This window comes from Artemia franciscana, chromosome 3 (assembly GCF_032884065.1).
Source record: "Artemia franciscana chromosome 3, ASM3288406v1, whole genome shotgun sequence".
Classification (NCBI taxonomy): Eukaryota; Metazoa; Arthropoda; class Branchiopoda; order Anostraca; family Artemiidae; genus Artemia; species Artemia franciscana.
The window spans coordinates 32,922,200-32,945,816 of NC_088865.1; the positions used below are offsets into that span (position 1 = coordinate 32,922,200).

Below are 23,617 nucleotides of genomic sequence, written 5' to 3' on the forward strand. Positions count from 1 at the left end.
TAAAAGTTCAAGGGATCTTATTGAAAATCGCTCTATCAGATTCAGAGTATCAAAAAACCCTATTGAAGAGGCTTCAAAATGTCATCTGCAAAAATGAGAAATTTTAAGGGAGGTCACTGATGCAATCGTCCGATCAAAATTTTGAGATAACCATATTGCTCAGCATATTTGAAAGGTCCAACAGGAATGACGTGTCCCCCCACAGCCCCCGTAGAAAGGGCTACAAGTTATGAATATTGTCCATTGTTTACGCATAGTATTTGCTACTGGGATTAAGCATGGGCACTGTTCTGTTTCTCTGAAGCAACATTAAAAAAATAACTGGGGCTTGAATTGAACGGAACAGAAACAGAACAGGTCAACAAAAAACAGGAAATCTGTTTCTGATCTTTTTTTGTGGTAATAACCTAAAATAGCCATTTTCGTTCAAAAACAGCTGTTTAAACAGCTGTTTTTTGAAAACTTAAAGATTAAAAAAAAAAGAAAATTGTAGGCGATAAGTTTTGGTTTAATATTTAGAAATTAATAATAGATTAATTTGTTCAAGGCTGAAAGGTCATCCAAACCAGCGCTTAAAAAGCTTACAAAACAAGCGTTTGCCAGCGTTTCGAACACTGTCCGGGCATAAGGCTTTCGCGTGAAATAATTAGCCATCAAAAATACCGGTTGGCTTGACTCATTAGTGGTAGGTACGATAAAGTGCTTTATTAGGGTGACATCTGGCAACTTCCGAAATATTTCTTTGTTTTAATTCTAGAAAGCGAATGATTTCCCAATCTGCAAAATTGACTTTTGTATTAGGAGGAGGTGAGCCCCTCATAGGCGTAATAATTTCTGTTCGTTTTAAGTTTTAATGCTGCTCCTTACTTCCAGTTGAAAAAACTTTTTCGTATTTATTTTTTCATTGTTTTTTTTTTAAATAATGCTAGAAAATCTTGTGCTCCCTTCATGAAAATCTTCTTCACCCATGACAAATTCCTCGATGGAAAGTTCTCTCAACATATCCCCCTCTTCTCAGCCCCTCCTCCCAACCAAAAAATCCCCCTGAAAACGTCTTTACACTTCCCAATAACCATTACTATAGGTAAGCACTGGTCAAAGTTTGTAACTTGTAGCCCCTCCCATGGGGACTGTGGGGGAGTAAGTCATCCCCAAAGACATAGTTATAAGGTTTTTCGACTACGCTGAATAAAATGGCTATCTCAGAATTTTGATCCGTTGACTTTGGGAAAATAATTAGCATGGAAAGGGGCCTAGGTGCCCTTCAATTTTTCGGTCACTTAAAAAGGGCACTAGAACTTTTCATTTTCCGTAAGAATGAGCCCTCTCGCAACATTCTAGGACCACTGGATCGATACGATCACCCCTGGGAAAAAAAAAAAAAAAAAAACAAAAAAAAAAAAAAAAAAAAACAAATAAACACGCATCCATGATATGCCTTCTGGCAAAAATATAAAATTCCACAGTTTTGATGGGTAAAACTAAACTTGATGAAACTTATATATTTAAAATCACCATTAAAATGCGATTCTTTTGATGTAGCTATTGGTATCAAAATAAAATTTTTTAGAGGTTTGGTTACTATTGAGCCGGGTCGCTCCTTACTACAGTTCGTTACCACTAACTGTTTGATTATTTATACTTAAGTAACACCTACTTCTCCAAATTTCCAAAATCCAATCTCTCCCCCCCCCAACCTTCCCACCAAATATTTCCAAGCACAACTCCCTCAACTCCCTACAATCCCCTAAAAAATGATGCAAAGGCTCATCCATCTCTCCACACATAGGGCAACCGTAAGGACCATCCCTCGATCTATTTCTCCCTAAATATTTCCTACGTTCTCCAAGAAGCATAAAATTCCCCCTTACATACATTACCCATTTCAAATCATACGGAGCAAATCCCATTTTTTATATATAGAGCTATGCTTTCATTTGTACTGTAAATGGGAGGATATTAGGGCGTTGGGTTTAATGCTAGGGTCAGGTAGGGCTGGCTATGCACAACCTTCCCGTGGTGACCCTGTTTTCATTAATCTTAGTGCATAATTAAAGAAACAATAAAACATTAAAACCTTTTTGACTTTATGATCTTTACTTTCTGTTGTCTAAAACTTTGCGAAAAAATAAATAAATAAGAAACTAAAATAACTTTACACAAGAGATAACCATTCACAAGCAGTATATACATCTCTCCTTTCATTTGTGCTGTAAATGAAAGGATATTAAGGAGTTGGGTTTAATGCTAGGATGTGGGTGGGACTGGCTGTGCACAACCTTCCCGTGGTGGTGCTGTTTTCATTAATCCTAGTGCACAACTAACACAAATAAAATAAAACATTAAAACCTTTTTGCATGTATGGCCTTTAGTTTTCTATTGGCTAAAATTTAGTAGCCAAAAAAAAAGTAAGAAACTAAAATAACTCTACACAGGAAATAGCTATTCGCAAGCAGTATATAGAGCTATTCTTTCATTTGTGCTGTAAATGGGAGGATATTAGGGGGTTGGGTTTAATGCTAGGGGGTGGCTGGGGCTGGCTGTGCACAACTTTCCTGTGGTGGCCGTGTTTTCATTAATCTTCGTGTACAACTTAAAAGACAACACAAAATCAAAACTTAGTAACAGAAAAACAATTAATTACAAAAAACAACTAAAATAACTACATAAAGAAATAACCACTCCCAAGCAGTAGGCTATAAAGAGCTATCGTCCCATTTGCACGGCAAATGGGAGGATATTAGGGGGTTGAATTTAAAACTAGGGTAGGTAGGTAGGTAGGTATGCGTTTATTTCATTAAATAAAAATTACTAAAATTGCACTTACAATCAATAATATGCTGCTCAATTTAGGGACCTAAAATGTCCCTGTTCAGCAGCAAAACTACAACAAATAAATGATAACTATTCATTCAAAATCAAAGAAATACGCAAAAAAAAACAACAGACGAAACACTATACAATCTCTAAACAGCCATCTCTCATCATAAAAAAAAAAAAGAAAAAAAAGGAATACAAATTTTAACCAATATAATTTACAATTTATTAGGGGGTCTGTCATTTGAGTCCCCTCCAAAGTTTATGCGACCACCTCTTCCATAGAAATTTCATATGCCCCAGAGCATAGGTTACAGTCCTTCCCCCGGGATATGGGGGGGGGGTATGTGGAACCCTAAGTTTTTTTTTATCTGATCATTGAACTGCTTCAAACAAACTAGCAATCTCAAAATTTTGATCTGATGCATTTGGAAAAAAAGGGTGTGTGTGTGTTTGTGTGTGGGGCTAGATACCCTTCGATAACTTTGGCTCATAAAAAGTGAATTAGAACTTTCAGTTTCTAATCAAATGAACCATTTCCGAAGTTTAAAGGACCTCTCCTTGCATGAAAAACCTTATATGCCCCGGGGTATAAATTAAAACACTTGTTTAATTTAAGTATTTTCCGTCTGGGCTCTGGGAGTTTGTGCCAGCCTCGGCGTTTTTATTATCTGATGTTCGAAATATTTTTGACAAAATGGCTATCTCAAAATTTTTATCGGATGTGTTTGTGGAAAAAAAGGGCATGGGGGTGCTAATTGCCCTTCGATCTCTTTTGACTCTTTAAAAGTGACCCAGAACTTTCAATTTTCAAACAAATGAACCCTCTTTGAAGTTTATACGAGTATCGCTTCTATAAGAACCACATATGCCCCCAGGGTATAACTTACAACTCCTGTCCCTGGTTCTGGGGAGTTGTGTCAACTCCAGAGTTTTAATATCTGATGTTTGTACTATTTTTACCAAAATGGTCATCTCAAAATTTTATTGGATGTATTTGAGAAAAAAAGGCGTGAATGGGAGGAGTGAGTAGTTTCCCTCTGATCTCTTTTGACTCTAGAACTTTTAATTTCCATTCAAATGAGCCTCTTTCAAGTTAATACGCACATCCCTTCTATAGGAACCATATTTCCCCCAGGAAATACCTTACGACGCCTGCCCCCGGGCACTGGAGGTTTGTGTCGACACCAGATTTTCGACTATCTGACCTTTGGACTGTTTCTGTCAAAATGTCTGTCTAAAATTCTTTTTAGATACATGTGGGGGAAAAGTAAGTGTGGGGATGAGGATAACTGCCCTCCAATCACTTTAGACTCTTAAAAATTGAACTAGATCTTCCAATTTCCCATCAAATGATCTCTCTCTTAAGTTTATTTGAGCATCCCTTCCATAATAACCATATATGCCACCAGGGCACAACTTACAACGTCTGCCTACTGGCTGTGGGGGCTGTGTCGACACTGGAGTTTTTGTTATCTGCTGTTTGAGCTATTTATCAAAAAAATGCATCTCAAAATTTTTATCGGATGGTTTTGGGGAAAAGGGTGTGGGGGCTAGTTTCTCTTGAATCTCTTTTGACTCTTAAACTGTGAACTAGAACTTTCATTTTCCGATCAAATGAAACCTATTTTTAACAAAATAGCTATCTCAAAACTTTTATCTGATGTATTTTGGTAAAAAAAAAGGCATGGTGGGGGACTATTTGCACCCTGATCTCTTTTTATTCTTAAAAAGTGAACCAGAACTTTCACTTACCGAACAAATTAGCCCTCTGAAGTATATAGAAGCAACCTTCGATAAGAACCACATATGCCCCAGGGAATAACTTACAACGCCTGCTCAGGGCCCTGGGGTTTTTTTTTTTCGACGCCAAGGTTTTTGTTATCTAACCTTTTAACAATTTTTAACAAAATAGCCATCTCAAAATTTTTATCGAATGTAATTGGGGAAAAAAGAGCGTGGAGTGGGGGGCTTATTGCCCCCTGATCTCTTTTGACTCTTAAAAAGTGAAATATATCTCCAGGGCGTAACTGACAACGCCTGCCCCCGGGCCCTGGGGAGTTTTGTTAACACAGGAAATTTTATCATCTGACCCTTGAACTATTTTTATCAAAATGGCTATCTCAAAATTCTTATTTGATGCATTTGGTGGAAAAAGGGCGCTGTGAGATGCTAGCTGCCCTCCAATTACTTTTGACTCTAAAAAATGAACTAAAACTTTCTATTTCCGATCAAATGAGCCCTCTCTGAAGTTTATACGAGCATTCATTCCATAAGAGCCATATATGCCCCCAGGGCATAACTTACAACACTTGCCCTCGGGCCCTGGGAGCTGTGTCGGCATCAGAGTTTTGTTATCAGAATTGAACTATTTTGAAACAAATTTCTCTCTCAAAATTTTATCTGATGCATTTGGGGAAAAGTGTGGGGGGACTAGCTGCCATCCGATCTCTTTTGACTCTTAAAAAGTGAACTAGAACTTTCAGTGTCCAACCAAATGAGCCCTCCCTAAAGTTTATACGAGCATCCCTTCCAAAAGAGCCATATATGCCCCCAGGGCATAACTTACAACGCATGCTCCCAGGCCCTGGGGGTTTTGTCAACTAAGAAAATTTTGTTGTCTGACATTTAAACAATTAAAAAAAAATGGCTCTCTCAAAATTTGTATCTAATGTATTTGGGAAAAAAAGGGCGTGAGGAGGGCTACTTATCCTCGGATATCTTTTGACTCTGAAAGAGTGAACTAGAAATTTTAATTTCCAATCAAGTGAGCCTTCTCCGAAATTTACTCGAGCATCCCTTCTATAAGGACCTTATTAGCACCCAGGAAATAACTTATAGTGCCTGCCCCCCGGGCCCTGGGGGGTTTTCCACCCTGGAGTTCTTGTTATATGATCTTTCAACTTTTTTTTTACAAAATAGCTGCCTCTAAATTTTATCCAATGTATTTAGGAGACAAAGGGTGGGGGGGTGGTTATCTGCCCTCTGATCACTTTTGACTCTTAAAAAGTGAACTATAACTTTCAGTTTTCCAATCAAATAAGTGCTCTCTGAAGTTTATACGAGTATCCCCTTCCATTAGAACCATATAAGCCCACTGGGCATGACTTACAACGCATAACCTCGGACTCTGGGGGGCTTTGTTGACAGCGGAGTTTTGTTATCTGACCTTTGAACTATTTTTAACAAAATGCATATCTCAAAATTTTTATCTGATGTATTTGAGGAGAGAAGGCGTAGAGGGGGGGGCTAGTTGCCCTCTGATTACTTTTACTCTGAAAAAGTGAATTAGAACTTCCAATTTCCCATCAAACGAGCCCTCTCTGAATTTGATACGAGCATCCCTTCCATAAGAATCATATTTGCCCCCGGGCATAACTTATAACACCTGCCCCCGTGGCCTGGGGGGTTGTTTTGATTTTGGTATATTGATCTTTGAAGTATTTTTAACAAAATTGCTATATCAACATTTTTATCGGATATATTTGTGGAAAACAGGGCAAAGAGGGGGGGGGGCTAGTTGCCCTCTGATTACTTTTACTCTGAAAAAGTGAATTAGAACTTCCAATTTCCCATCAAACGAGCCCTCTCTGAATTTGATACGAGCATCCCTTCCATAAGAATCATATTTGCCCCCGGGCATAACTTATAACACCTGCCCTCGTGACCTGGGGGGTTGTTTTGATTTTGGTATATGATCTTTGAAGTATTTTTAACAAAATTGCTATATCAACATTTTTATCGGATATATTTGTGGAAAACAGGGCAAAGAGGGGGGGGGCTAGTTGGCCTTTGATTACTTTTGACTCTGAAAAATTGAACTAGAACTTTAATTTCCACTCAAATGAGCCCTTTCTGAAGTTTATACGAGCATCCATTCTATAAGTACTCAATCCAAGAATACTAATTTTATTTCTCATCCAAGCCTATGTCCTTCCAGAAACTCTACATCTCCTAATATTTCGAAGGTCTAAATAGAACAAAAGAATGCACTTTTCTGCCCCCCAGGTTTAATATGAATTTGCGTTACTGTATATATGCAAATGAATTAGAAAACCAAAAAGCTTACGGTACTGAAAGGCTCTACGTCGTTCTGAAAGATAGACTAGAAGTTTCTCCTCCAACGATTTTGTGGCATTTACTGTAGAGTTGTTGACGCTGAAGGAGGGTCTTACACTTTTGACACCTATTGTGTCGAAAAACGATCAGAACAAGATTTCCTAATTGGATTCTACCATAACCTCAAGGACTTCAGCTATACAAGGGCGAGTTGGGGTGGACGATCTTGCGGTTTCTACAGCATGACTTAATATATTCTACTGTAATGGCATCGGAGACTGAGGGGCCAGAGGAAACGAGTAACTTCAAAATACTGGCTCGTTATAAAATGTATTTCTAACTCCACAACTATGGGTCCTTTGAGGGGTACAACAATGGGGTCATCGCTGGCTCTAGTATTACAAAAGATCTCAAGCCCTTCTAAGACCGTGTGTTTTCGACTGTCAGTTGATTATGGAAAAGCACTTATTAGTACGGTGGCATTGAGCGTAGGAATAAGTGCGATAATAGCCCCATCTAGTACAGTCCAGCCATTAAATATATGCCAGAGACTCTTAATGGAATTGTTCCATTCGTCAAAAAAAAAATTCCTGGCTCCCTTCATTTTTTGTAGACTCAATCATTTCCAATGTGCTATTCCATCACACTTTCATGTCAAGAGGAATATTCAATCGAAGTCCACTCTCTTTGCAACATTTTTTGAAGGTACTATGCTGGACAATGGAAACTTTTTATTTTCTATATAATTTCGTAGTTCTATCAGTGTTTTAGCGAATGTAACATGTCGTCGGACAGCCTCTGCTACAACCTCGTTTTCTGACTGACTCCCAGCTCCCCACTCTTCTTCTTCATTACGTTTACCACCTTCTTCCGCGGGCACCGCATCAGTTTTATCAGATTCTTCAGCAATCTTACCTTCTCTTCCGAAGTTTCCAGACTCAGAAAAGCCGTCCGAGTCCTTTTCACCATTTGCTTCGCTATCTTGGAGTTCATCAGGGGATCCCAATTAATATTCTTCGAGGATGTCATTACCTAAGATTAGAGGCAACCAAAATCCGAGACCGCGTGTTACAGAGAAATAAAGACAATGTGCCAAACATGAATTTCAGGAAAGTCTCATAGCCTACAGCCTTTGGTCACATTGTTTCTATAACCAGTCACAACGCGAAACATCGTATCTGTTAGTGAAAACTTCCTGGGTGCTAATTGGATTGCTGAAAGTGTACTAGTAGCTGTGTGAGAATGATCAAGCCTCTTGAAACATGAAGCAGAGTGGTACACCTCATGCCCATTTTTCATCTTCCTGGGGGAAAAGGAAGCGATAGTAACAAACCCAGATCTTTTTTGCAGACGAGCAGTCGAAAGTCAAGCTAGCCTAAGAGGCAGACCTTATAGCAGTCTTCTGCCTAATTTTTTTTTCTGGTATGAGTACTTACGTGACGATGGATGGTTTCCCAGGATGGTGCTTTCAATGCCCCTGTTGTTTTTTAAATAAGCTGCATAATATCTGGCTTATCAAACACAAAAAGGGGCAATCGGTTCTTAAATAGCGTTTTAACGCGGAGTTTCCGCAGAGCAGTTTGTTTTGATCGATTGGAAATAAAGAATGATCGTAGGTCTTCTCTTCTTGTTCTAGATTTCGTTATTTCGTTGTCTACTGTGTTGATTACTTTGCTATATGCAGCTTTCTTGAAAGAATCAGCCTGACTTGTTATATTCTTTTTAGTTGGTTTGGGTTTGTTATTGCTGCACCAGCGGCACATAATTTTTTCTTTATACATATCAAACATTAGACTTTTGAGACACATTGCAGAAGTTGAACTTGATACTATGCTTCACCCCCCCCCCCCCTAGGGTACCCAGAGAGATAGCTTCAAAGTCTTGCGTTGAACGTCCAAGTCTTCATCAGAACATGGCGTCATGCTTTTCTTAAAGCAAAGGCTGATTTTAGAGAATTTCACAAAATTCTCTAAAATACCTCTTGCACCTCAGTGATGTAACTAGGGGGAAAGGGCCAAATTGCCTCCCTAAGCGGTTTTGTTGGCACATGGAGCCCAGAAAATCTAACGACAAATAAAAGCAAAATGACAGTCCCCGACTACGGTTTCTTAAAAACTTAGACACTTTGTAGCACAATATTAGTTTTTACGGGAATTTCTTTGTTCATAATAAGTATTTAGGAGACAGATACACTAGATAATATGCTGCTTAGTGACAATTTTTTTTAATTTGTTTTGATGGTTTCCAGGAAAAAATTTCCAAAACGGTTTATTTTTGGCATGACTTGAAAAATGATCAAAAATAGAATGAATGGTGTTTGTTTAAAAAAAAATTATTTTATACAAATAATCAGAAATCCTTTCTTCTAATTTTTTTTCAAACACGTTAGATAATGGTGATAAAATTGCAATGGGGCGATAATTATTTATATCAGATTTATTGCCCTTTCCATGTAACGGAATTAACCGGGTAATTTCGGTCCACTAGGAAATATGCCTGAACTAATGCATAAATTAAAAATATGAATCACTCCAGCAATACTCTTTAATAGCTTTGTTGATAGTTCATCATATTCCACTGAGTTACCACTTTTTATATTTTTAATAATCTTTTGGGATTCTACAAAACTAACGGGACCAGAAATATGCTTGTACCTTCAGTGGGAGGTAAATATTGTTTATGCGACCTGGCAGAAGAAAAAGCAATTTCTGCTGAAACGATAGATTGTCCAACACGAGTAAAATAATCTTTGGTAAAATATCTGATAACAACAATCTGATTTTGTTTAAACAATTTTTTTCATTAATAGACCTCAAAAGGGAGCGAGGTTTTCTTGGAGCCTGTCTCTTTCCTGTTGGATTTCTATACGAGCAAAATTGATTAAGCTTTTCTGTCAATATATTATAAAGCTAATCTAAGAATTGATTTGGATTCTTTTCGTTAATTAAGTAAAAAAAAACATTTTTTTAAAACTGAAAGTAAGGAGAGCAACATTCAAACTTAAAACGAACAGAAATTATTACGTAAATGAGGGAGTTACTCCTCTTCAACATCTGGCCCTTAACGCTAAAGTTTTTTAGTTCTTAAAAAGAGCTTCTTATTGTTCTAATTAAACGAGCATAGTGTTTAAGGAGTCGGTCTTAAAGAATTGGGACGAAATTTAAAGTTTAGCGTAAAGAGTGAGGTGTTGAGGAGGAGCAACCTGACTCATTTACGTAATCATTTCTGTTTGTTTTTAAGTTTTAATGTTGCTCCTTACTTTTAGTTGAAAAGACTTGATTTTTTAATTTAATTTCTAAATTTTTTTTAATTTTTAATTTTCGTTTTAAATAATGGCAAGAAATCTGGCTAAACCTCCACGGAATAATTCCTCCTTCCTGCGGGTTCATTCTTTAGACAATTCAATCTTGTAGAAAATACCCCAGACACTTACCCTTAACATCAAAATTGTATCGGCAAAGAGAAAGCAAGACATAGAAGAATTTCGTATAGAAATTCTAGCGAAGTCCCCCAACGTAAAATTTCCCTGAAAAACTCATCCCCTGAACACTTGTTTCCTCATGAAAAATTATCCCCGTGGAAAATCCCAGCAGCATAAAATTTGCCATTCCCATCCCCCCATCCCACCCGAAAATGTATGCATACTTCCCAATAACATATACTATTTGTAAACAATGGGCTAGTTTTGTAACTTAGAGACCTTTCCCAAGGTGGTTTGGGGGTCATAATATCTCCAACGTTATAGTTATTTGGCTTTTCAATTATGGTGAACAAAATAGCCATCTGAAAATTTTGACTGGATGATTTTGAGAAAAAGGGGCGTGTGATGGGACCTAGTTGCCTTCCAATATTTTGGTCTCTTAAAAAGAGCCTAGAACTTTTAATTTCCGTTTGAATGAGCCTTCTGTCGATATTCTAGGAACATTGGGTTGATACGATCACCACTGGGAATAAATAACAACAAATAAACACATACATCCATAATCTTTCTTTTGACAAAATATACAAAAGTGTGCAAGGTTTCTGCGCTTTGTTTTACTTTTTTATTATACGGGAAGCATCAGGAATAACATACGTACCGACGGCGCTGTAAGGTGAAATTTTTTTCTATTAATTATTGAAAATGATCTATCAGTTTTCCAGGATGGCATAAAACATACAAGGTTTAATCCATGAGCTAACGGACATTCTAAGAACTGCAGAGTGTTTCTGTCTATTGAGGTTAGCAGATAAAATGTTCATTAAATCAATATTAAAATCTCCCATAACTAGACAAGGAGTGTTAAAACTAGCTAATTTATTCAACTAATTTTCAAAGACTGGTGTAAAATGTGAGCAAAATTTTTGAGTAATACGATTTAGGACCTCTAATTTGTTAAAGAGCTTAAGGAGGGGAATGTGGCATTTGTAAGTTATATAATATCTTTAATTTAGTTTTTGAATCGCTTGAGATAGTGATTCACAGTAACCTGATAGCTTTGACCCACTCTTTAGGGTGAATTAGGTGGATGAAAGAAGAAGTCTTAAGGAAACAAATTGTTAAAACGGTCGACTTTTAAGGATTGACTGTAGTATTGTTAGAAACAGCTTTATTTAACATCTGTTCTGGAATATCCATTGGTCTGCGTTTTAAATTTTTGTGACGTGTCTTTAAGAAAGTTGGATCATCAGCTAATTTTCACCTATCCGAGATATGAATACTAAGGTTGTTCATCATAGTATGGAAGAAAAGTAGGTCTAACAGGGCTCCCTGGGTCACATTATTTGTAAATTGGATGAGGATCAGTATATACTTTTAGGTGTATGACACCTTGTGTTCAATTAGAAAGGAAAGGAGCAACAATTTTAATGAAATTCAGATTCACTTGAGGTTTATTGAACATTTTTTTGTAAGTTTTGGGTTGCTCAAGTGTGCTATACATTATGTCTATAAAGTGAACAAGAAAGCAAGTAATGAGTGTAGAGCGCAAGTTTCCGAACTGCATAAGGTTATCATTTGGGATTATCCTTATTTTCAACCACGCAGCTGAAAAAGCTTCCATATAATTTAAAGAAAACAGGAAGTAAGTTTAATGGGTTGGATGCCGTCAAAATCTTGCTTAGTACCTATCCTTTTCACAGGGGTGAAAATATATAATTTCCAACATCTTGGGAACTTACAAGTAGAGGTAATTTTATTCAAAAGTTAGAAAAAAAGATTTGAAATGAATAGTAATCTTTGTCTAGTCATTGAAAAAAGTTTTTACTTTTTTCTCAGAGGAGTCTTCGTGTTTTATTTTAATTAATGTTTGAAAGCTAGAGATTTTTTACCATCAATGAAATAATTCCCAAGGGGAGCCAGGCAGTTTTCATTTGTACTCCAGCATCCAAAATGGAAACAGCATCATTGGAAATTGGTCTATAACGGTCGAATTGGTTGACTTAAACTGGAAAGAGGTTTCATACAAGAAAAAATGGTAGTCAGGAAGGCAACAAAAGCGGAGGATCCCTTTGCTTTTCTCGGGTAATTGGACTATCGGCCCTCACCTCTGTATCATTACGTTACTTTTTCACTTTTTTTTCTCCGGATTTACATAGATCACTGGCTGCCTTGAAGGACTCTTATTGGAGATGGAAACCAATGTTATTTTGGCTTTCCCACAAATATTTCTAATCTAATATACCATTATTTTGGTTATGTATTTTAGCAAAAGCTGGCTCATTAGCTTGGAAAATGCCAAGTCCTCTGACTTTTTGTCACCTCCCTCGGATTACTTTGCTTGTTACGGTCAGTTATTCAGGTATTTGTCCCTTGCATGTTTGTTATCATGACGTCAGGTATCCAGTGTTTAAGACTTGGAAGTTTTTTAGTTGATAATAAAGTCTGAAATATTAATATGCTTCTTGACTGTAATTTTTTTACTTTTAGTATCTTGTTGTAATCCATTCTTGTCTTTCTTTAGGAATGCCTATATCATTATAAAGTTAGTAAACCATATAGTGGATGGCGTTCTTTTGAAGATTTAGACTCACTAAATCATTACAACTTGAGCAGTGTGCCGCATTTTATTTTTTTAAGTGAAGGAGAGTTGACTATATTTCGGCTAAAAAGTGAGTCTAGTCCAGATCAAAATTGTTTTGTCAAGTTTAAATTTTGTACCATTGCTTATGATTGCAATTGTGTGAATGCATTCTTTGAGAGTCAGCTAAAAGTGTATTTGTCGACCACAGAAAAAAATAGAGGAGATTCAACAGTTATGTTTTGCATTCCTTTGTCGTGTATACAAAAATTAAAATTTGTTTCTTTCTTAAGCTTTCAAAATTTATTAGTTAATAATTGTATTTTAAAAGTTGTTCCTGGACTTCATTTTTGCCCCTCGCTGAGTAATATTAAACTCTTTTCATATGGGGCGATGAACGAGCCGCTTGATACTATCATTAGAAATTTAGACCCTCATCAAACTTCGGTCTATCATATTGGGCGCTCAGTCGGCTACTTTTTTGAGGTTCTGCGGTTACGCTCACATCCTGTTGTTAAACAGAAAATCATAGAGTTTATGAAACTTGAAACCTTTCAAAACTGTGAAAAGCATCTTGATTTGGATCTTAGTATTTTAAATGAAGAATTAGCAGAAACGATTATTATTGGTTCCAAGGATGATAGTAGTTTTTGCTTATTCACCAGAAAGGAAAAACCGCAATCTTTTAGTTTTGAAAACTCTAGAATAAAACCTAAAAACAAGGAGATATCAAGTATTGAAAATTTGTCCTTACATACCAGCGACGTTCGGAAGATTTATGAGGGTGAATCAAAAAGAACCTATCAAATGAGAACATTTAACCCAGATATCGTACAAGTTGAAACTGGGCTTCTTCCAAATGCTACGCCTAGTACCTTTTCAACTTATGAAAGGGATTTATTGAGTGGAAGCCAGGCAAAAGAAAATTTATATGATCAAAACAAAACACTGAAATTATGGACTAAAAAAGACGAGTTTGCCAGTATACGTTCAAAAATAGACATGGCCATTTCACCTGCTGAAATGCGTGATTCAAATAAAGAAGCAAGTCAGATCGGAATTTCACTTGTATCTGAAAAACTGAACACTGTGTCTAATCGACCAAAGATTCCGTGCAAGAGAAAAGATCGGAAAAAAGGGGCTCCAGGGTTATCAAATAAATCAGATAAACTAAAATTCGAACCAGAGTCTTTTCAAGATCTGATCTGCCTTTCATCTGATTCATCATCCAGTACACTTAGCAATATTACTGAAAGATTAGACACAAATATCTCTGTTGTTTTAAGTTCTTTTCCAAGAATAGAAGGATTGGACTATAGGCCTCGTGACACATTTTCGTTGCAGAGTAGCTGTAGTTCTTGTGGCCCACCGGATTTCAAGTCTGGCAATGAGCCAAATAGGATTAATAAAGGAAGCGAGGTAAGAATTTTGTCAGTCCAATCACTTTCTGACGAAATTAATCAGAATAGAAGATTCAGTGCTAGTGCAGAGACTTTTGAAAATGTTGAGAAGTGGAAAAAACAAGGATTGTTGAAAGCTCAATCGAATGACCATCCTCGAGTTGAACGAGCCAAGACTTCAAAGGCAAAGCGTATAAACCGGGATATGGTTGATTCTAAACTTGTGCGCCTTGGAACTCCCACATTCTCATATCTAAACCATCACGTTGTGAGAGAAATATTAAGTGGCAATGTAAAAGAAAGGATATTTAGCGCAATAGTTAAATTAAAACGACTTGATGAAAGTGCTTTCTGAAAAAGCAGCTCTTTGAAAAATCTTGCTAACTATAGTGATGTAAAACATGGTACCGAGCAGGTTCCAACCACTTTTGTAATCGATTCGACTAACTTATGATTGGTTTGAAATGAAATCAGTGTTCCTTAATGTTGTCATTGTTTTGTAGTTTAGTTGCAATTTTATTTTGTGCTACTTTCTGGCTAGTCAAGTTTTTACTATTTTAGATTTCAAATTTTCAACTTGTCAAGGATTCGTTAATAAGAATACAGTCATAGAAAAAAAATTAAGTCAGTAGTATCAAATTCTCAGCGCCTTGATGAAAGAACTTGGGTCTATTAAACTTTCATACCTTAGCCAGATTCTTTACACTTCTCTGTATATCTGAAGATGAAAAAAGGATGATAACTAATTAATCAAAGAGGAAAGTTTGCTCGAATACCATGGTTGTGAGAAGTTAAGACCGTTGGTTAAAGGAAAAGACGAGGAAAAACTTATAAGAAAGAAATCTGAAGTTAGTCTGAGGGAAAAAGAATTTGCATTGTCTAGCATTTCCTAGAAAAATCCGTAAGCCATCAGTGTATTTCCGGTTTTCTAATTCTATTGGACGTTTTGGAAGTACTTCATAGACAGACTTTGGAACAATTTTAGTTTCAATACAGATTGAAAAGGAAATTACCTATTAATATTAGATAAAACAGAAGTAATTTAGGTTTGGGAGACGAAAAAAGTAAATTCAATTATCCTGTTTTTTCGACAAACTATTAACTTAGAGTTAATAGTTTCTTAGAGTTTCTCTGATAAAGACGCCATATAACCAGTGTCAGCGAACAATTTGTTCATAATACTGTCAGGTTTTTCTCTCATAATTTAGTCATTTCGGTGGCCAACCTGAGATTGCCGGGCCAAATCTTCGGTCTAGCAAGGCCGATATTTTTGTCGTATTTTATTCGGAAGTAAATTTCCGCTTCGGTTGTGATTTCATTTTAATATATTTTTTATGGCACTTGGTATCTACCAAGTGACATATAGCGGTCGCAAATTCTGTCGGTCGGTCGGTCTGTCTGTCTGTCTGTCTGTCCCGGTTTTGCTACTTAAGGCACTTCCAGGTAAGCAAGGACGATAAAATTTGGCAGGCGTATCAAGAACCAGACCATATTAAATTAGAAATTGTCGTTACCCCGATTCGACCATCTGGGAGGGGGTACGGTTAAATCGTAAAAAATGAGGTATTTTTAACTTACGAACGGGTGATCGGATCTCAATGAAATTTGATGTTTGGAAGGATATCGTGTCTCAGACCTCTTATTTTAAATCCCCACTGGATCCGGTGACATTGGGGGAGTTGGGGGAACCTTAAAGCTTGAAAAACGCTTAGAGTGGAGGGATCGGGATGAAAATCTGTGGGAAAAATAATCAAGAGTCCTAGATACGTGATTGATATAATTGGAATGGATCCGCTCTCTGTGGGGGAGTTAGGACGGGGGGCAATGGTCAATTCTGAAAAACTAGAAAAAATGAGGTATTTTTATCTTACGAAGCAGGTATTGGATCTTAATGAAATTTCAGATTTAGAAGGACCTCGTTACTCAAATCTTTTATTTTAAATCCCGACCGGATCCAGTGTCATTAGGGGGGAGGGGGGGGGGTGGAAATATCCGAAAACGCTTAAAGCGGAGAGATCAGGATGAAACTTGGTCGGAAGAATAAACACAAGTCCAAGATACGTGACTGACATAACCGGAACGGATCCGCTCTCTTTTGTGGAGTTGGGGGGGGGGAGTAATACGGAAAAAATGGAAAAAATGAGGTATTTGTAATTTACGAACGGCTGATCAGATCTTAATGAAGTTTGATATTTAGAAGAATCTTGTGCTTTAGAGCTCTCATTTCAAACCCGACCAATCTGGTGACATTGAGGGGAGATACAGGGGGAAACCCGAATTCTTGGAAAATGTGAAAATTGAGGTATCTTCATCTTACGAATGGGTGATAGGATCTTAATGAAACTTGATATATAGAAGGATCTTATGTCTCAGATGCTCCATTTTCAATCCGAATCCGATCCAGAAAATAGGGAGTTTGGAGGAGGGGGGAACAGAAATATTGGAATTCTGAAATCTTGAAAAACGCTTAGAGTGGACAGTTCGGGATGAAACCTGGTGGGAAGAATAGGCACAAGTTATATATACATTATTGACATAATTGGAACGGAGCCGTTCTCTTTGGGGGAGCTGGGAGGTGTTAATTTGGAAAAGCAGAAAAATTCAGTATTTTTAACGTAAGAACGGGTGACCGGATCTTAATGAAATTTTGTATTTAAAAGAACTCATGTCTCAGCCCTTATTTCAAATCCCGACCAGATCTGTTGACATTGAGGGGAGTTGAAGGGGAAAACCGGAAATCTTGGAAAACGCTTGGGGTGGAGAAATTGGGGTAAAACTTGGTGGGCAGAATAAGCAAATGTCGTAGATACGGGATTGACGTAACCTTACTGGATCCGCTCTCTTTGGGGGAGTTAGGGGGTGGGGTTCAGTGCTTTGGCCGGGACGATAAAAATTGGTAGGCGTGTCGGGGAGCTGCGCAAATTGACATAATAAAGTCGTTTTCCCCGATTCGACCATATGGGGGCTGAAGGGAGAGGAATAATTAGAAAAAATAAGGTATTTATAACTTACGAGTGGGTGATCGGATCCTAATAAATTTCGATATTTAGAAGGACCTCGTAACTCAGAGCTTTTATTTTAAATCCCGACCGGCATTAAGACTTTGATTTTCTTTTTAAATCAATCTAATGATTCTTAGAATTTTGCTAGAGCTCATACCATGTGAGTTCTTGGCTCTTGGCCCTTCCAGCCTCGTCACGAGTGCCATATGAGCTCTTAGCTCTTGTATTGTTAAGAGACTTAAGCTTGTAATTAAGATGTTATATTTGATCAATAAGCAAAATAGGTCTTAACCTAGTTAATTCTTAAGTGGGAAGCTTTTTCTTTTAGTTTTTGTTTTGTCAATATGTGATTCTTTCTTTAAGTATGTTCATTATTTATCAAAGTGTACTTTTATTAAAGAGGTTCAAATAAAATTTTGTCTTAGGCTAATTTTTCCTTTTTTTCCTTTTGCTAGTCTTTAGTGACGGTATCAACGCAGAAATCACGGGAATTTATTGTTTTATTGTGGAAAACTGAATTTTAAATTTCCTTTAGTAACATCCTAAAATATATTGCTTTTTTATAAATATAGCTTTTTTTGTTAATGTTGGCCTTTTCAATCAAATATTACTTTCGTAAGATTCCATCAAGATAAAGAATACATTAAATAAAAGTAGTATCCCCTCTCTGCTTTTCAATGCCCAGGTACTCCCTACTCTTTTCTTCCACAGTGGCTTAACATCCTGAAGAAGGTTTAACGGTGATTCAATGCTGCCATCTACGTAACCAAAAATCACAAATGGCGTTATTGTGAATTACAGTTATAGATGGTGACATGTTTTTTTTTTCAACGACACAATTTTTAGCTTCTGAGCAGTTTTCCATTGGTTTCATGAAATTTAAGTCTGATGTACAAATCGAACGTGAGTTCGATAATAATATATTCTTAGAAAAACATTCTAGACAATCAATGTGTTGTTTCTGGGACGCTAGCAAACCAATGTTAAGCGTCACAATATCGTAACAAGTATATTGTGCAATCGATCTTTCAATTGGATTTTTGGTAAGTGTTATCAGTGATCTGTTTCCGGGCACCTTTTTTGGCATCATTCCGAGAATATCCATACCAGGGTGATTTGAAATGCTTACTGGACTGACATATTCCTTTAATGGCTAATGAGACTTTTTTTTATCTCTAAAAAAATTATAATGACTACAATCGGCCAGGTATCATTATTGAAATATAACGGTCCTGAGCATATCGATTTTTCATTACCGGACTTGCTCATGAGTTTGAGTCCCCACATTAATTTACATTTTTTTGGCTTAATGGCTTTCTCATAGTTTTGATCGGACGATTTTGAAAAAAAAGGGGTGGGGGAGGAGGCCTAATTGCCCTTCAATTTTTGGTTACTTAAAAAGGCAACTAGAACTCTTTATTTTTTTACGAATGTTTTATTAGCAATGAATATACGTAACTTACGCAGCGAACTTCTATATTTGTATATTTTATTACGTATATAAGGGGTTTCGCCCCTCTTCAATACCTTGCTCTTTACACTAAAGTTAGAATGTTGTCCCAATTCTTTAAGAACGTCCCCTGAATCACAAAGGCCGTAGAATAAATAGTTGAAATTACTAAAAATACTTTAGCGTAAAGAGCGAGGTATTGAGGAGGAGACGAACCCCCTTATATACGTAATAATTTCTGTTCGTTTTTAAGTTTTAATGCTGCTTTATACTTACAGCTGAAAAAACATTTTTTTATTTATTTTCTCGTTTTTTGTTTAAATAATGCTAGAAAATCCTGCGCCCCCCTTAATGGAGATTCTCATCCCTCACGATAAATTCCTCCATGGAAAGATCCTCCTCCCATGTAACCCCCTCCCTCCGACTCCCAACGTCAAAAAGTGCCCCTGAAAACGTCTTCACACTTCCCAATAACCATTACTATATGTAAACAATGGTCAAAGTTCGTAACTTGCAGCCCCTCCTCTGGGGACTGTTGGGGATTAAGTCACCCCGTAAATTATTACGTTTTTGACTATGCTGAACAAAATGGCTATATCAAATAGCTATTTCTCAGGCTCGTAACTTTTGATGGGTACAAATAAACTTGATGAAACTTATATATTTAAAACCAGCATTAAAATGCAATTCTTATGATGTAACTATTGGTATAAAAAATTCCGTTTTTAGAGTTTCGGTTACTATTGAGCCGGGTCGCTCCTTACTACAGTCCGTTGCCAAAAATTTTTCAAAAGTTTCTATCAACTGAAAAAATTGGGATATTCTTTGATAGCTTAAAAGTGCTTATTCTTGCTCTCTTTTCCCTTACCTTGAATACTTTATTTGTCAGACACCCTTGTTTAAACAGATATCAATACGTTAAGCTTGGAACCATTAAAAAAAGAATAGTTCTCAAAATTATCTTTGTATTTCAATACTCTACTTATGAAAGAGGACTGGCGCAGTTAAATTTGATTACATTAGAGGTGAAACATCGTCAATAGGCCAAGTTAGAAACTATAAGGATTGCTATGTACATTTTTAGAATGAGTATTTTAAAGATTATCCCTTTGAAATGTTTTATTTTAAGACGAAGTAAAAGGAAGAGAGCTAAATAGTCTTGATTGAAAAACCTATAAGTTTCAAAAAAAAAGAGAAAAAAGGTCCTATCCCACTGAAAAGAGCTAAATTTTCATCTTCTTCCTTTTAAACTTTGAGTTAATTTTGACGTACAGAACCAATTTGTAATTTGACTCATCAATTTGTAATTAGACGCACATGTATAGTGAACAATAACTGTGCATGTATTTATTTATGCATTTTTGTTATTTATTTTTCTCGAAAACAGCTCCATATTTTTCAAAAAAAATTGACATCCTATGATATTGTAGCCTACGAACAATAGCCAAGAGCTCATGGCACTTGTGACGAGGTCGAAAGAGCCAAGAGCTCATATGGCCTTTGTGACGATGTTGGAATCTAAAATTAGACTCGGTACTCCGGTTTCCAGGATTTCTGTTTCCTCCTTCCACTCCCAATGTTCCGATATCCGCTCCGAATTGAAAATGTAGCATCTGAGACATGACATCTTTCTATATATAAAGTTTCATTGAGATTTGATCAGCCATTCATGGGATAAACATACCTCATTTTTCACGATTTCAACTCCCTCCCCCCCCCCAGATGGTCGAATCAGGGAAACGACTGTTATCAACTTAATTTGTGAAGGTCCCCGACACGCCTACCAATCTTCGTTCTAGCACGTCCAGAAGCCCCAAACTCGCACAAAGCACTGGAAATTCCCCCTCCAGCTCCCCTAAAGAGAGCGTATTCATCCCGATCTCTCCGCTCTAAGCGTTTTCCAAGATTTCCGGTTTCCCGGAAGCGTTTTCCAAGATCCGATCACATGTTCTTCAGTTAAAAGACCTAATTTTTTTCTAATTTTTCCGAGTTAATCACCCTTTCTACGTCCTTTCTAGATATGAAAAAACGAAAATAAAAGCGTGTCAAAATGAAAATGAAGAGCAAAGCTCGAGCGGCTGAAAGATAGGCGAAAACGAGAATTAGAGTGTGTCAAAAATGAAAATGAAGAGCAAAGACACACGCGGTTAGAAGACGGGCGACACCGAGACTAAGAGCGAGTCAAAAATGAAAATGATGAGCAAAGACACGGGTGGTTAGAAGATATGCGAAAACGAGAATTAAAACAACATAATTAAGGCACATATAACTACTGGGGAACAAATCAGGAAAAGGAGCTCAATATTCTGAATTACAATGGATACTAGTAAAGGTCAACTTGGATGTTTTGTTCAACAACATCAATTTCCACTTCTAGCCACATTTGCCACGACTATACATAAGTCGCAAGGCCAAACTTTTGAATTTGTTGGGATCGACTTTTGTTCTCCTATTTTTAATAATGGTGTGAAATACATGGCATTTTCTCGTGTAAAAAAACATTGTAACTTAAAAGTTCTGCTTACCCCCGAAAATGAACGATGAACATATATTGAAGTGTAGAAGGAAGCCCTGACAACTGCCAAAAAAATGTCTTATTGTTAGAGTTATTTTTGTTTAAAATTAACTTTACGATGGAGAGCAGCCTCTTCTTCCGAATTAGGGAGGATTAAACAATTTGAGATTTTGAATACTCCCACCTTTTACGTATATGTTAACATCATTGACAACACATGCCACAAGAACAATCTAAATAGGTTGGGACCTTAAGGAAAAAATCGCATTTTTCCCAGGGCGGTTGTAACGAGCCTGTTGTGCCATCAAAAAAAGGCTCACTTTAGCATATACCTTTATGCTAAATTTTAAATATACCTTTATTATTCATATACCTTTAACGTATATGGTAACATCATTGACAACACAGGCCACAAGAACGATCTAAATAGGTTGGGACTTTAAAGAAAAAATCGCATTTTTCCCAGGGCGGTTGTAACGAGCCTGTTGTACCATCAAAAAAAGGCTCAAATTGTCTGCGGTTAGAAGACAAGTGACAATGAGAATCTGTATATAGAAGCGTGCTGAGTGCCGGGTCCCGGTGGCGAAGCCGCAAGGCTCCCGGAACTATATATCTTGTTGGTATTGTAAAATGCCTTATGCTTCTGAATCACTATTGTTGATCCATTTTTCACGGATGCTTTTGCAATCAAAACATTGTACTTTGTGGTATTACCACAAATTACCAAATTTATTTGTCATGACTAATTTTTGTCAAAAGACAATAAGAAAGGGAAAAGAGTATTTGGTGTTTACTTATAAAAATATAAATGATAACAAAGAATAAAGCAGTAAAGTAGACAAAATTAAATCACACTTTTAAATTATTACCAAAATCACTATATAAAAGCTCCCCAGAAGCATCCGGAAAATGAGGTTCTAATTTTTTTAAGTTGTCCATTAAAGTCTTGTTTTTGCGCATACATAGTTCTAGCTTCTCTTTCAATTGCTGATTTTCTGTTTGAAGCTTCTTCATTTGCTCTTCAAGCTCTTCTATGTATTCTTTCTTTTTTCTCCGGCTTTCTTGGGCTGCAATCTGAAATTAAAATTTTGCACGTCAAGAAAATTCGTGGTAAAATACACAGAGTAAGGTTGTCGCCGAATAAAGCTCTAAATGCAAGTTCCACACCGCCAGAAAAGTAGAAAAGTAAAATTAGAAAATGGTGCAGTAACAGAAGAGAAAGTAATAAAAGATTAAGATTCAACACCAGAGTAAAAGTAAAATTGTAGAAAACAAGGCAAACCTATTTTTTGTCTACTGCTCGATATTAAAACCGTTTTAAACGAATGGGCAACGTTTTAGTTTTTGAAGTTTTGGCTTCGTTTTGAGGTTTTTGGCACCACAGATAACAGAATTTTGAACTTCAAGCTTTGAATTGTTTCCTGTGGTTGCGCTTTTTTTAGTTCGCAAAGATGAAATATTGGACAAAAAGTGATGAGCTTTTGTCAAATGCCATTAAACGGGTTAATGCAACTAAAAAATATAAATAAAAGAATGATCGAGTATGCTGGTGTTTGGGAGCCTTGCGTACTTCCCTGGTTTTTATTACACGATATCCCTTCCACAAAATAAGAACTGCCCCCTTCTTTAACGACTTTTAATTTACATGTTATAGCAAATGCTGATGCTATACTAGAAATGTTCGTTTTGGAAAAGTTGTTGGTTGTTGGGATCATTGACATAAAATATGGTTCATTAATTTTCTTTTTTAGTGACTAATCTTCAATTATCACGTTGATTTAAGATATTTAGTTCACACAGGAGTTGGTTTTCCTCGCTACAAAATGAGATTTTCTGGTTGTTGATTTCAGGTTTTAAATTTTTAAAGTAGAATATCGGGTTAAAAATCCTCTCTTTAAAATGAAAAAGCGTATCGTTTCGTACCTTATGGCGCAAGCAGTAATGCTAGAAATATTCTCATTTACAGATAAGCTCTCCGCTCAATTGATACACTTGAACTCAAGCGTTGCACTGCCATGATAGTTTAATGTAAAATGAAAAGCAACTCAGTTTGCAACATAAAAGGGAAAAACCTTGGCAAAAAAACACAAAAGGTGCTGTGTAAACCAAGGGGCTGTAAAAACAGAACTGTAAAACCCGTCAGCAAAACTTTCTCGATTTGAAAAGAGGTAGGTATTATTTTTTTTACAGTATTTCTTTAAAAGAGCTGATAGACAATTAATTGGTGTCTCTGAATCCACCGTAATTCACACGAAACCCATCAAGCTCATTGTCATTATCCTAAGAGAGGAGGTTACAAAATAGAGGAAATCTTGGCCAATAGTTTCTCACCCTGGGTCAAAGCATATAAAACCTCGATAAAATATATTACATAT

At 36.7% G+C, this 23,617-nt stretch overlaps 2 protein-coding genes across 9 annotated transcripts in view; one reads left to right on the forward strand and one right to left on the reverse strand.

Annotated features, from left to right (window-relative positions):
- Window positions 1-17,707, forward strand: part of LOC136025183 (uncharacterized) — a 67,999-nt gene extending 50,292 nt beyond the window's left edge. For both annotated transcript variants that reach the window (XM_065700968.1, XM_065700967.1), the window contains one exon: window positions 12,819-17,707. In XM_065700968.1, coding sequence (XP_065557040.1) covers window positions 12,819-14,630 — 1,812 coding nt within the window. In that variant the 3' untranslated portion in view covers window positions 14,631-17,707. The remainder of the gene's footprint in view (window positions 1-12,818) is intronic.
- Window positions 17,708-22,016: 4,309 nt separating this feature from the next.
- The window catches only part of LOC136025184 (cyclic AMP-responsive element-binding protein 3-like protein 2), a 60,443-nt gene continuing 58,842 nt past the window's right edge, over window positions 22,017-23,617 (reverse strand). For all 7 annotated transcript variants that reach the window (XM_065700976.1, XM_065700969.1, XM_065700973.1 and 4 more), the window contains one exon: window positions 22,017-22,316. In XM_065700976.1, the coding sequence (XP_065557048.1) occupies window positions 22,092-22,316 (225 nt within the window). In that variant the 3' untranslated portion in view covers window positions 22,017-22,091. The remainder of the gene's footprint in view (window positions 22,317-23,617) is intronic.